At 39.9% G+C, this 13,552-nt stretch overlaps 1 protein-coding gene and 1 long non-coding RNA gene across 3 annotated transcripts in view; one reads left to right on the plus strand and one right to left on the minus strand.

Annotated features, from left to right (window-relative positions):
- Positions 1-5,988, plus strand: part of satb2 (SATB homeobox 2) — a 28,083-nt gene extending 22,095 nt beyond the window's left edge. The window contains exons 13-14 of one of the 2 annotated variants that reach the window (XM_085920724.1): positions 2,764-2,964; positions 3,750-5,988. In XM_085920724.1, the coding sequence (XP_085776850.1) occupies positions 2,764-2,964; positions 3,750-4,241 (693 nt within the window). In that variant the 3' untranslated portion in view covers positions 4,242-5,988. The remainder of the gene's footprint in view (positions 1-2,763; positions 2,965-3,749) is intronic. The other variant, XM_085920725.1, reaches the window with a different exon arrangement.
- LOC147050813 (uncharacterized) overlaps positions 1-13,552 on the minus strand; it is a 60,956-nt gene that overhangs the window by 19,010 nt on the left and 28,394 nt on the right. The gene's annotated exons all lie outside the window — the stretch shown is intronic.

Genomic DNA, 13,552 nt, shown 5'->3' on the forward strand with positions numbered 1-13,552 from the left:
AGGTGCCACATACCGCTTTGGCAATGATACAAACACAATATTCTAAAAACCTCTTCCAACACTGCCAATTTGAGTCTTGAGAATGAAGTCAAGTTAAAATGTGAGCCCAACAAATACGTGTGAGATCGAAAAATAAATATCCTCAGTTTTAAAGTAACTTTTTTTTTAAGAGTTGACAGCGGTAGTAATTATTTAGCACATCCAGACATTGCTCTCATCCTCATACTTTTCGTACTCATTCGGTTCTAGAAATTTATAAATACATTGAAAATAAATGTTGTATTCACTGAATTTTATTTCACAGGTTGCACCAAATAAAAGCATTGGATTCAAATAGATTTTTTTAAGTAGAGTTGTCATCTACTTATAAAATGCATCTGGATTCATCAATGAAATAAAACCACAGCACGTAAGAACACAACACAAGTATTTCTTACACAAAATAGCAGCCATAATAGTAAAATTTCATAATAGAAAAAAATATAAGAGTTAATTTTTAGATATTTGTGCACTAGCATGTTTGTGGTGGTTCGGGCCTGGCCCCCTATCACCCGATCAGAGCAACTGATAGCAAGTTATGTCGAATTTCCATTATGAAGAAAAGTGTGACGACACTGGTTTGAATCATTGACGTTTTGAATGTGATCTTCATAACATGAGCACATCTACCAATTTGCCAATAAGCATTTTTCAGTGGATAAAACCATCATGTTCAGAACTTTTCCACCTTAAGGAAAAGATTTAAAAGTGTTCTCATAAACATTGTTCTCATAAATTAGGACCCAAAATTTTGTTCAAAATGTGAGGGGATCAATCGTTGTTTTGCCCTTTTGCTTCTTTCTCTCCTAATTTAAAGAAGTCTCGTTATTTCATCCGCCATGACATTGCGACATTTTAAATTGATTTCATGTGAATTAAGCAAAATAGCAACACTTTCCATGTCGTCAATGCATTGCACGCTCTAGATTTGCTGGATTTTGTTTTTCCAGATTGATAGATTTTGTTTCTTATTTCGGGAACTGGTAAGAAGTTGGAATAAAGTAGGAGAAGGCGTGGATGCAGAGTTCCTGGCATCACCCAGTTTGAGTTGGCTGAGCTTGACAGAGGCCTTCTTCAACTAATCATTCATGATGCATTAGACTCGAGCACAGATGGGAGGGGCGGGCGAAAGTTTTGAAAGGAATTTCTCAACATCTAAATATGTCACTTTCTGTTAAAGAAGGCGAGCACTGGCCAGGGAGGGAAAATGTAAACATACCAAATTCCTGTAAGCTGACCATCAACACCCCCCTCGCGATTGAAACTAGAGCCTGCCCTCGCCATTATTGAAGTAATACCCTGTCATTATTGAAGAGAGAATGACTATTATCTTTATGTGACTCCTTTAATTTTAATGCGCCGCAGATTTATAGCTGGACATTCCAGTGGTAGAGGACCCCACCCTGCTCTTAAAGTGACACGACCACAACACGCCGCCACCTTCTGACAAACAAGCCAAGTCTCGCAACACTTGATTCGAGTTCACAATACCAGATTCGTTTTTCTCCACTTACAATCATTTTCTCAACATGCAACTCTCACGGGGTGAAAGCAAATTCTTTCAAACTGCTGAAAGCATATGTACGTGCCATCTTGGGGGTTGGAATTTTCATATTTCATCGGCCAAAGAATGAATGTTGTTTCTTGATGCTCTTTTTTTTTGTTTTTGTTTCCCCGACCCACTTACCTCAGTGGATACATTTATTGTCGAGTATGCTCGAGCACAGTGTGGTCCCCTAAGAGCTAAAGAGAGCTAAAGAGCTAAAGATATGTCGTAGGTGTCGTGGTTGGAGCAAAGCATTTCACATAATGTATGTGGTCAAATTTAGATAAAATAATAATTTCACACAAGGCTACAAATTCAGGTGGATTATTCTGTGGAAAAAAATGGCATGCAACAAATTGGTTCAGTGAAAAAAAAATAGATGGGGAAAAGTGTTTCTTCAATTCTTCAATTTTAGTTTCTATTGCAAAGCCACTCTATGGAGCAAAATTAAAAAGTAGAGTACCTCAAGGATTGAATTTGTGACTTCTGTTTGTTCATACACTGTAGCTTTTGAACACAGTATCCATTAAAACGCATGCACACAAAAACAAACACACACACACACACACACAAGAAATGCCACTCACTTGACATAATTAAAATGAATATAATTAGAAATCAAAAGTTTTACATGACCGCAGTACAAGTCGCTGGACATCTTCTAGTTGCTATGATGAAGTTGTTCCAATAACAAAAACAAAGTGCCTGTGTATCCATGAGAAAAAATATTTTATGACGCTCTCCTTTCTTCAAACCTTTTAATGTACCAAATTAACAACAAATCCATCCAATTTCTCTCTCTGATTCGGTCGTTTTTTTTTAATTTTATTTTATGACATCCATAAATTTAAGCATCGAAAGACGACGCACCCTGTCATTTTCAATGAGTTAAATATTTTAATAACTGAGAGACGTGTAAAGTTGGTGTTTCACTAGAGCTGCCAGCCTCTGTCACATTAGGTCAAAGGTTTAATGGCTACATGGTACTTCGACTGTCCATTCGTCAAGCAGGTTAATAGTGCGTGACACGCTGTGGACTGTGAAAGCCCTTGCCCCTCCCGAAAGCTCTGGCTACTGTGTGCTTGAAATCCAGGCTAACAATACTTTCTTGGGTCTTATTTGTGCAATTTTCTCTAAGCTGTAGTCTTGATCAGGGGTCATTGCGCCCCATTAATTAGCTCTTTTGCCTTTCTCGGCAGACGCTTCACAGACCACCCCCAAATCAGATGAAGGAGCACCGTTCGTCTCCCATGCGAGAAGAGCTGTTATCGGCCTCTGGTAACGAGGAGGGTGCACAGACTGTGGTAACGGCGCCTGGAGGTGTGCAGAGCACCACTGGTAGCTCTGGCAGCAACAAGAAGCCAAGACTGCGTACAAAGGTAGTCTCGATAAGCCATTAGTATAGTACAGGAATGGGCAACTTAACTGCTAGAGTGGGCCACCATTTTTCCGCAGTGCTTGTCTGGGGCCACAAACCTCTTAACCAAATGTATGACAAAATGCCATTTGAAATGTGGACAAAACATTTCTCACTTTTCTCAAACCATATATAAAAAAAATCCTCTACCGTCATCAAATAATACATATTATGTTTCCAATGCAAAGAGCTGTCTGGCATGAAAAGAAGAAACCAAATTTAAGTGCAATAACTCAATTGTGATTTTTTTTTTTTACACAAAAATCAACTCTGTTTTTAAAAAATATTTTTAGGCACTATGTTTGTATTGCACATCATTCTAAATTTGCAAAAGAACATTAAGCCTAGTCATGTTATAGTATAGGGCAGTATAAGATCCGCATACGTAAAAGCACAACTAATGCATATGTGCCACCTAGTGCTAAGTGGTGATATTACAACTTAAACTAGAATCGATGTAAATTTGCAGTTTGGCAAACATATTTGCATATTTATTGATTGATTCTTATTTATTTTCAAAATTTTTAAATATTGGAGGTTGGACTTTGTTTCTCCATTTTCATTATTGGGAATGTTTTGGGAGATTTGAACAATTCATAAGAATTAATCAAGAGGCCAATCAGAGTGTGGTCCCCATTGCCAGTCGCCCATTCCAGTACAGTACAGAACTGTAAGTTGAATATACGTAGTTGTGTAGTAAGCTACAGTGGCTACAGTGACAGGACTAAAATTTCTCTCCCATTTTAGATTTCTCTGGAGGCATTGGGCATCCTGCAGAGCTTCATCCAAGACGTTGGACTGTATCCAGACCAAGAGGCCATCCACACCTTGTCGGCACAGTTGGATCTGCCCAAGCACACCATCATCAAATTTTTCCAGAACCAGCGCTATCACGTCAAGCATCACGGCCGCCTTAAGGAACTTAGTGAGGGGGCGACCGCCAGCGGAGGCGTGGATGTTAGTGAATATCGAGAAGAAGAGTTGCTCTCGGGTTCAGAGGATCCAGAGTCCAGTGAGGATGGAGCGGAGGAAATTTACCAGTCTGAGGTGAATGGCGGTGGTGGAAGCACAGGAGGACTGAACCAGCCTCAAGTTTCCTCCAACTCTAACCAGGTGTCCTCCGGGAACAACTTGGCCCAGGAGGAGGGCAAGGACAAGAGCCACCCCAGAGCAGGTGGCCCCCTGGCTCCAGGAAGCTCCTCATCGAGTCCAAGAGAGCAGCCAGACTACCAAAGGTAGAGCCGACCCAACACAACAAAGACACATCGAAGGGACAAGCAAAAGAAAGGACAACCAAACTGATTTATGTATTGATAAATGGAGTATGGTATAAATGTACAGCCGAAGCAGGCACAGGAATCATAAACCACTGGCCAGAAACATTTTGACAATCTTGGACAAGCTTTTTACTTTGGCCCCGAAACGATGTGTGGGCCGTGTGTAAATGTGAAAACATCTCAATAGCTCAACTAAAGCTGCTCATGTGGTCAATTTACTCAAAGAAGAACTCAAGAGCTCCTCAAAATGGGTTGGCAGGGTAGGATCAGCTCGAGCCAAAGACAGTTGCATTCATCTCTTGAGACTGAGCAGCACAGTCACGTCGGACCCTCAAAGTCCAGGAAGAACTTTCACGGACTTGGCCCTTCGGAGACCTCTCGTAAAACCTCAGGATGGACACTTGTGTTACTAATGCTGTTCCTTACCTGAGAAGAACAATCAATCATCCCACATAGCCCTTGAGAATCACTACCAGTCCTATCTAGCACTTATGAATATTTTGTGGATGTGATGTACTCTTACCTAGCCTCACCCTCTAACCCACTTTAACATATGCTATCAAGTCTCACCAAATTGTGAGCTTAATAAAGAAACCATAGGAGGACACTATGGACTGTTTTGCAAGGATGTGACACAAGGAGACACTCACCCCGTTGAACCTTACTCGGCGCCATCCACATGTGTGTCAAGAAGAAGCCCAAAAAAAAAAAGGTACACGTGCAAAGTTTCAGCAGCCAAGCAATCAGTCACTTTACGAGCGGTAGGCTATCCCTTCCATCCCGCTCCCTCATTTTCCCCCTCTAATTGGTGCCCACAGTCTTGTGTCTACCCCCCCCCTCCGCACTTAAACCTCACCAAGCCTATTTATTGCTATCTTTATCTATGATTATTATGATCATTATTGTTATTATTGTTGTGATTATGGTTAAGATTGCTAAGTGCGATTTATAATTTTTTATGTCCCTGGCTTTAAACAGGGGGCGGTTGTTTTGATAACAGGATGCACAAAGGATGGAAAATGGAGGGAGGATTTTAAAAAGAAGCAGTTACTGAGTGATATTTGCTGGAAAAGAAATCCCTGTCATATTGTGTTATTTTGTTTGTTGCAGCAACAAAGTGCAGAAGAGACACTTTGAAAAAAAACAAAAATTAAAAAGGGAAATTGTGCTTTACTTTGCTGCAGTTGATGACAATCTACTTTTTTGAGCCATGACAGAAATGTGGCAAATCAATTTCTATTCTGTAATGTGTGTAGATGCCCAAAGTGGGATGAATTGTTATCGTTGTTTTTAAATTTTCAGAGAAACTTTTAAGTGTTTGAGCCAGTATGGAGCGGCAGAGGAGCATTTTTTTTTCTTTTTTTTTGTTAACTCAGTGAAATCAATTTGTTTCATTGTGCCAGCCAAATCCAATCTTTTTTTTTTTTTTAAGAGTATTTAAGAATAAGTGAAAAATGTTTAGTGTTAAATGTCCGGTGCAGTGGTGTACACATACAGTATGTTCAAAACATTACGAAAATGAATAATTTCTCATGACCGTCCACATGAACAGATGACCTGCCTTCTAATTATCACGTCAACACGGATCAGATATTGTTGTGCTTTTCTGTAAGACAGGAATCAGGGTTGGATACATTTCCGATGAATTAGTTCATTTCAAAATGTTCATTCAGTGTTGAAGTGAATAAAATTTGTGAATTCAAAAGAAATGTCTTTTCTGTCAGAACCCTTATTTCATTGCATTCCGCAGATGGAATTACCAGAGGACCATATGTCGCAAAGACAAAGAAATAAAAAAACAAAAAAAACAAAGACAATGGCGCTCTCAACAGAATATGAAGCGATTTCCACATGCAGTTTTACGATTTACTGGTAATTTTACAACGCCTGTATGCATTGATACAGAATGGGTGAAGATGAGCTGGCAATTAGGAGGTAATATCACAATCATCAAAAAACATGTAAGGGAGTTCCATGATGCCAGACCCAGAATTTGAAATTTAACACTCACTTCTTAGATCCTGTTATGTTGGGAACAGTGTGCGACAACAATTTTACTTGTCAACGCCTGTTCTGCATCTAATTATCTGATGGTTTTTGTTAAAAGCGCACAGAGTTGCAACAATATTCTGTTTCACTAGGTTTCATCTAACAGGCAATTCAAATCTAATGGATCTAGTGTTAGGGCACTGAAGAGCATTTTTTTTTTTGGGTGTGAAAGAGGCTTCAGAGGCACTCATGAGATTCAAAGCGATGTTTGTGGGATAGAGCTTCTTATGATTGCGGCTTCTTATATGATGGGTGGTTCATTACCTTTGAAGTGAGATCAAAATTAATAGGAAGTAATCAGACCTACCATGAGTAAAATACAAGAAAATCTTTTTTTTTAACCAATTAAAAAGCTTTCTACGAAGAACAAATGAATTAATTTCTAGAGAAATATTAATCTGGATTTAGGATGAACCATAGAAGAATTCCGACAGTCTTTTTTGAAACATTTTAAATGACATCAGGTACGCCAATTCCCAAAAACTGGATCTCGGGGTCAACTTTGATACAGTGGATCACATTTCATATTTCAAAAACTCTTTTTAACTGGTTCAGCTCCTACCCTACAGATTGGTTTCTTTGTAGGCATGGACTGACATTTCCCTAGAAATTCCCTCATAAGATTGAGTGTGGAGTGCCCCAAGGATCAATTTTAGGTCCGAATATGTTTAATTTATACATGCTTTGCCTCACGAACACCTTCAGTTGACATAGCTTCCACAGTCTCCTGATTACACAGGGCCAACTGATGCCGTCTTAAAAGTATTTGAGTTATTTTATTATTATTTAAAAGTGTACAAAAGGTGCTATATAAATAAAATGCGGTGTGATTTAATAATAATGGCAAATCAAGGCACACTGGCATACTATTTAGGTATATAGGAGAATCAATTGAATGATGAACCATAGAATAAAAAATGAGAATTCCTAGATAACTGCCCGATGGTTGACATGTTCCTTATTTAACAGCACATACTTAACAGTGACTGTTTAGGGAATAGTATCGAGGTTAAACAGGCATCATTTGAACTTTCCAACCTAGTTATTGCCTCGCTCGCATCGTCAAGACAGAGTCAATTTGGCTCCGAGTGGAGTCTGTGGCTTTGTGGTTGAAAATTGATGGGTTACGGAGGTTTCTCTGAATTGGGCGAAACTACCTTAACTAAACTGAGTCAAGATGGGCTGTGGTTCACACTGTAGGACAGGCAGAGTCTATCCCACTTGGATGTGTCAATCAAGGGCCATTAGGCAGACATAAAAAGTTTTGTTGTGATAAATCTTCGAAATGCCTCTTCAGATGAGTTTCAGCACAATGGGAAAAAAATATATTTTAAGCTACAAACAATAGTCCCTAAGTGTTGATGATTTGCACACATGAATAGGGAAGACAATCAGTTCATGCTGTGATTTTGACACAATGAGATGATTTACACCTGCAGAGAGGCAGATTTTGCAGATCCCTGAAAAAATTCTTTAAAATTACAACACCTTTTCCCACCCGAGTGAGTTTACCAAAATTCAATGGAGAAATGGACTTGCAAGATGTGATCATCAATCATCATAAAAACACAAACCATTCAGGCACACTGGGCAGTTATGAGAAATAATCTTATGAGATACTGAAAAAAGGAATAAGAATCTTTATTAACATTGCAAGTTTTAGGTCAAAATTTAGCATCGTCCAGGACAGTCTCGGAGTCGGAACAAGGGACCACCCTTTATTTTGGAATATCAAAGCAATGTTTACAAAAAAAGAAGCAAAATGTACAGCGCCTCGATGCTCACTGAATTGATGTGTTAAGTGAGATTATCCACAAAGGGCTTTTTGACATAGCAAAACAAACGGCCATTTTGAAGCCTTGCTGAGGTGACATTTTGATTTATTTGTGATTTGTACGGGTCTCTGTAGATCATAAAGAAATAATTATAATGAGGCGAGAGATTTTTGTCTATTGACTACCTTTCCCCAAATTTGTCGACTAGGGAATTTTTGCGGAAAACATTTGGTTTTCTCAAGTACTTCCAGACAATGACACATCAACATTTATTTTCACAAGCGCCGTTGGTATTTTTATTAACTCGGAAACCTGTCATCAATTTTTTTTTTATCCGTTCAACACAAAATACCCTTCACTGACAGAGCATGTTTACCATGTTTGTGTCATGAACAATAATGTGCATTGTCTAAAAAGCGGCAGAGCAAACCCGAGACGAATGAGGAAAATGAGCAAGGGAGATACCGCCGCAGCCGCAGGAACCAAATGTTGCTTCATTTGTACATGTATGCAATCAGAGAAACCCAGAAATGAAAAATATACCCCAAGATGTTTTTGGGGCTAAATTTACTGGAAATTGTGGATGACAGTGCAGCTTCTTGTGTTTATACACCAAAAAAAAAAAAAAAAAAAAAAAAAGCCTGTGTCTTAACTGAATCGATGTTCCAGAGTCGCAAATAGGAGCAAAGGTATCTGGCCTGCACACAACAATACTCTGCAGTTATTTGAAATGGCAAAACTAATCCACTTGAAAGGGACATTATGCAAGAAAGGGCTAATAAGTGGCCAAAACCCCAATATAACTGCAAATGTTTTGCACGTTCTCTTTTGTCATGAAAAACAAAAGCAAATTACCACATGGCTTGTCTGCAAATGCTTTGGGAAATTAAACAATAAACTTCATCAAAACATTGCACTCCTTATTTTCCCTTCACCATACAGCATAAAACCCCGAGCAGTAATAAATATTATGTAAAATAGCATGGAAAGAGTGGGCCATGAAATGGAAATGCAACATACTATTGTCTAGGGTACTTGTTGTGATTGTATGGAATGCAAACCGTCTTATTCACTTTTTTACAGGAGAATAAAAATGAAAAAGAGCAGCATGTAATTGCGTCTACCTCTCAGTTTTGTGGTTCAAATCTCAGCTCTGGTCTTCCCGTAAGGAGAAGTACTTATTTGCCCCATATTGCAAAAAAATGCCAACATTTTCCATAAGTGTCAATTTCAGTGACTGCCACTACATTTACATGGATGCATTTATCTGGATTAAAAGCCTGAAAAAAAAATCATGTCCACACGACCGCCAACAAATCTAATATAGGTACAAGAACACAGTCTTTGAAGTGCAGTAAACAATGCTTGCTGTAAGATTAGAGTAGATGAATCCCATTCCAAAATAAAATCAAAAGACATGCTGAACAGGCGTTGACTTTTTTTGGGATCAATCAATGCAAACAAGTAGCTACTCGCCCACTTGCGTTTAACTGTGACAGTCGAATTTCACGGATTGATGGACGGACGGATGGACGTGGACAGAGAATAGAAAAAGTATACATTTTACTACTTTGACATCATACCTGGAAATTCATGGAGAACTACCATGATAATGATATTTGAGCCTCTCCGTCAATATTGATATGTTGCGCATTGTTTTTGTTTTTTTATATACATCCTACCATTTGTTTCCGCAAACGAGACTTAATATGTACAGTATTCCACAACAAGTCGATTTGTATTTCCTGTCTGTCAAAATGTCTGCTGTAAGATCTTCAAAACAACAGTAGTGGCAATGTACTTGTAGGAACATTCCGGGAAGATGGGCATGTTTTGCGCTGTGTTCACACCGCAGTCTTCGTCATTAGATTCGAATCCCCTGAGCCCACTGCGGCGGTGACAACAAGCACCTCTGGTTTTCATTCAGCTCCAAACAAACCCCTGCCCCCCCCCCTTCCACCTCATCCCTAAATCTCTCAATTCAAGTTATTATTCGCTCAATTGGTGGGCTTGAAACTCCGCCTTTTCCAGCCCCAGGTCCCGTGGAAGCTGGTAGTCATTAGTAGGCTGAATCTGTGACTGCGCACACACAGATACTACAAAGAAGTGAGGGAGGAGCAGCAGGGTGTCACAGCAGTTCAACACATATCAGGCTCTCGGTGTTAAACAGCAGGTTTGATGGGAGTGGGCTACGACAGATAGAAAGACACACAGTAAGTACTGTCACACCGCAAGACCACCCAGAGACTCTTGCGGTCGTCAGCGTGCCAATGTGTGTGCAGCATCTGCCCCGCCGAAGCCTTCTGGGAAGTCTCTAAGGAGAATGAATTTGACCTCGTGTTGAGAGGAGGCACATTAAGCTTTAAGGCTCAAGTGATCACATCCTCTGCTCTTCCCGGTTATGATGATGGAGGTCAGCAGATTAAAGGCAAATTCAAAACAAATCCAAACACTGCAAATGTGACACTAGAGGGCAATTCAGATTTGAATTTCCACTGAAAAAGCTTTTGAAAGGTATCAAAATATATGACCTATACCAATATTTGATCCACGAGGCACCAAGCACATTGTTAGGGTACTTAAAGGCTTACTTGTGACATAAACACAAAAGGAAAAGAAAAATTTGCTATAAAAACCACAGAGCGGGAAAAGGTACTCGTTCACCAACTTGCACATTTTTTCGACTGAACTTTTCTATTCATTGGGAACTTCATTTCACTCACAGCCATCTGTTAGGGTAGTCGGGTTTGACTGTGCAAGCGATTAGTTAATATCGAGTATTGCAGCAAATCAAATTGAAAACAGACAAATGTGAAACCGTTATGTCTTACTGCCTGCAAAGAGCACATTTGCACTAAAACTGTCGCAGTTGTCTTTGCAAGAAAAGTAAGCAGTGGGGTGCCACCAGAAGGTTGGATCAACACGAAGGACAAGTGACACTGATGTTCAAAGTCGGTTACAATTAGCCACTTTGTGCGTCTTTGTGTGTGCAAGATTGACAGGTGTGTGGATACCCAGGGCTCCCAAGGCAGCTGTGAGGGCACCACTGCGGACTATTAGGCCTGAAAGAGAGATGATTAGAGAACATTAGGGGTGAATAAGGGGGGTGGGAAGCGAGGAGGCACATCTGCTGTTGCTATTATTACCCAAAATGCAGCACCTGAGGGGAGGCCCGATACGGACGTTGCTCACACACCTGTGGCCTCCCACTGTGGCAGATGTAAGCGTGCACTCCTGCTTCAGCAAGGTAAAGATTAGCTATGGAAATACTTATAGATGCCATGCACCACCTCTTATAGTTCCTTATAAATGTATTTTGTGTGCGTTGATCTCCCGCATGGCCAAATCATTTTATGCTGTCGCAATGTGAGTTTCTCCTGTGCTGGATTTAAAGGGAATGAGAGGAGGAGCTTTCATTGACTGCCAAGAAAGTTGACTGTGTTCACGCCCACAATGGCGCAAACACCCGTTTCTAGCTGCACATGACTACGAAAATACCAAAGGGTAACATTTTTTGCCCATGCTCAGTTATTTAGACTGCATGTTGTTACACATTGAAAGATACGTGTTTATGTTCAAGTCCCATACCGTTGTGTGTGTCAGTGTTTGGTCGGTATGAAATTTGGATCGCAAGCCACCCAATCACAGGGCACATATCGATAAACAACCATTCAAAATTACATTCACTATGTATGGGCAATTTAGAGTTACCAATTAACCTGAAGTGCGTGTTTTGGAGAACTTGGAACAGAAAGCCAGAGCTAAGATTTGAAACATCAACCTATGAAATGTGAGGTGAAGATGCAAAAGCACTCGTCGTCTGCTTTGAGTTCGTTCTGGAAGAACCGATCCATTTTGGTTCAAATTCTACCCTCTGCTGCGAGTCATTGAAAACAGCCAAGAAACAAATAGAATTTTTCCTGTAAAAAGTTGAATAAAGTGTGAATAAACAATGTCCCGTGTTGCACCAGGTCACATGCGTCTCCTCCAATCTGGCTCTTTGTCAGCCTAGATCTTCAATATGAGAAGGCAAACAGCTGCTGTGATTAAAAATAAATCACACTCAGCATTTCTCTAAACCCTGGAATAACTAATCTGGACTGGGACATGAAAGATGCATGAGGGAAAATGTAATGATTGCTCCTATCAAAAGATTAAACCAAGAAGGCTGAACTGCGCAAACAATGAGAAAAGTACCGACGGCAACAATGAGGATAAAACGAGTTTAAAAACTCACCTGGGTCATAACTAGCATGAATAGGCTTTTTTAAACAAATCAGAAGTTACATTTGATGATAGCAAAATCACGCTGGTTGATTCATTTCCCCAGAAGCCCATCATTTAGAGCATCTTTCTTTCCATTTATTTGAAGATTATGGACATTAACCAAATACTGCAGGAGCAGTATGGATGCTGGGTGTGAATAATTCTTCAATGATACATAGCAATGGGAAAAAAAAATCACCATGTGTTTAATAACCTCAGCCTTCTTCAGAAGAATATTATTGACATCTCCACCACCTTCTCCATGAATGCTTAGCTTAGCTAGCCAACTGGCAAAGAAAATTTTCATGTCGGACAGGAAGGCACTCTTATTACTCTACTTACTGTTTTTCATCTGATTGTTTTATATTTATGGCCTGTGAGTGTTTTTCATAAAAATATGCATCGTAATTGAGTTAGTAAATGACTAAAGCATGTTATAACTAACGTAAAAATTTGGTTTACATCGCCAACACTGGCAGAAAATGCAATCGTAAAATAAGGACAAGTGGTGCTTGGTTTCCTTTATTATGTTTTTACCACTTCATTAAAAATCTTAATCAGTATGAGTATGAATCGTAATTAATTGTGGTCGGGTTTGTGGGTCTGGAACGGGTTACGACATTTCAATTCATTTTAAAAGGGAATACAAATGAGTAAAGCGAGGTAGAACCTTGGTCACAGAAGAGAAGTCATAAGTCAACTTTCATAGTGTTATGAGGTCAACTACAGTTAAACATGAGCTAATCGCTAAAGAAGTTGTAAAGTATAAAACATTAGCAGCGTATATCAGCTGATTTAATAGACTGATAGCATCTTAAGGTCAGCCCCCGTAGGCTCGGGCAAGCTTCCCTCAGGCAAGCAGGCAGCAAGCATGCACAGACCGCCGCCACCGCCTCGGGCCGTCCCACGGCGACAACCTCCACCTAACCCAGCACTGATGACTCGTGACAGAGAAGAAGCTTGGACGACACAGCCAGGTGAGAGCAATAGTGCACCTAGAAGAGCTAAAACACTGAAATGGATTGGGTAACTTGACCTTGATGACCTGACATTTCTTCATACTATCCAATTTCTGTTTTCAAACATGGCACAAATCCAGAATATCAAACACAAGCATAGGAGGCATATACAAACTCTACACAGGTTGAGATTTATCCCCGGGACCAGTTTTGAATGCAAAAAC

Source organism: Syngnathus leptorhynchus, chromosome 9, assembly GCF_054491065.1.
Source record: "Syngnathus leptorhynchus isolate UIUO chromosome 9, UIUO_Slep, whole genome shotgun sequence".
Lineage (NCBI taxonomy): Eukaryota > Metazoa > Chordata > Actinopteri > Syngnathiformes > Syngnathidae > Syngnathus > Syngnathus leptorhynchus.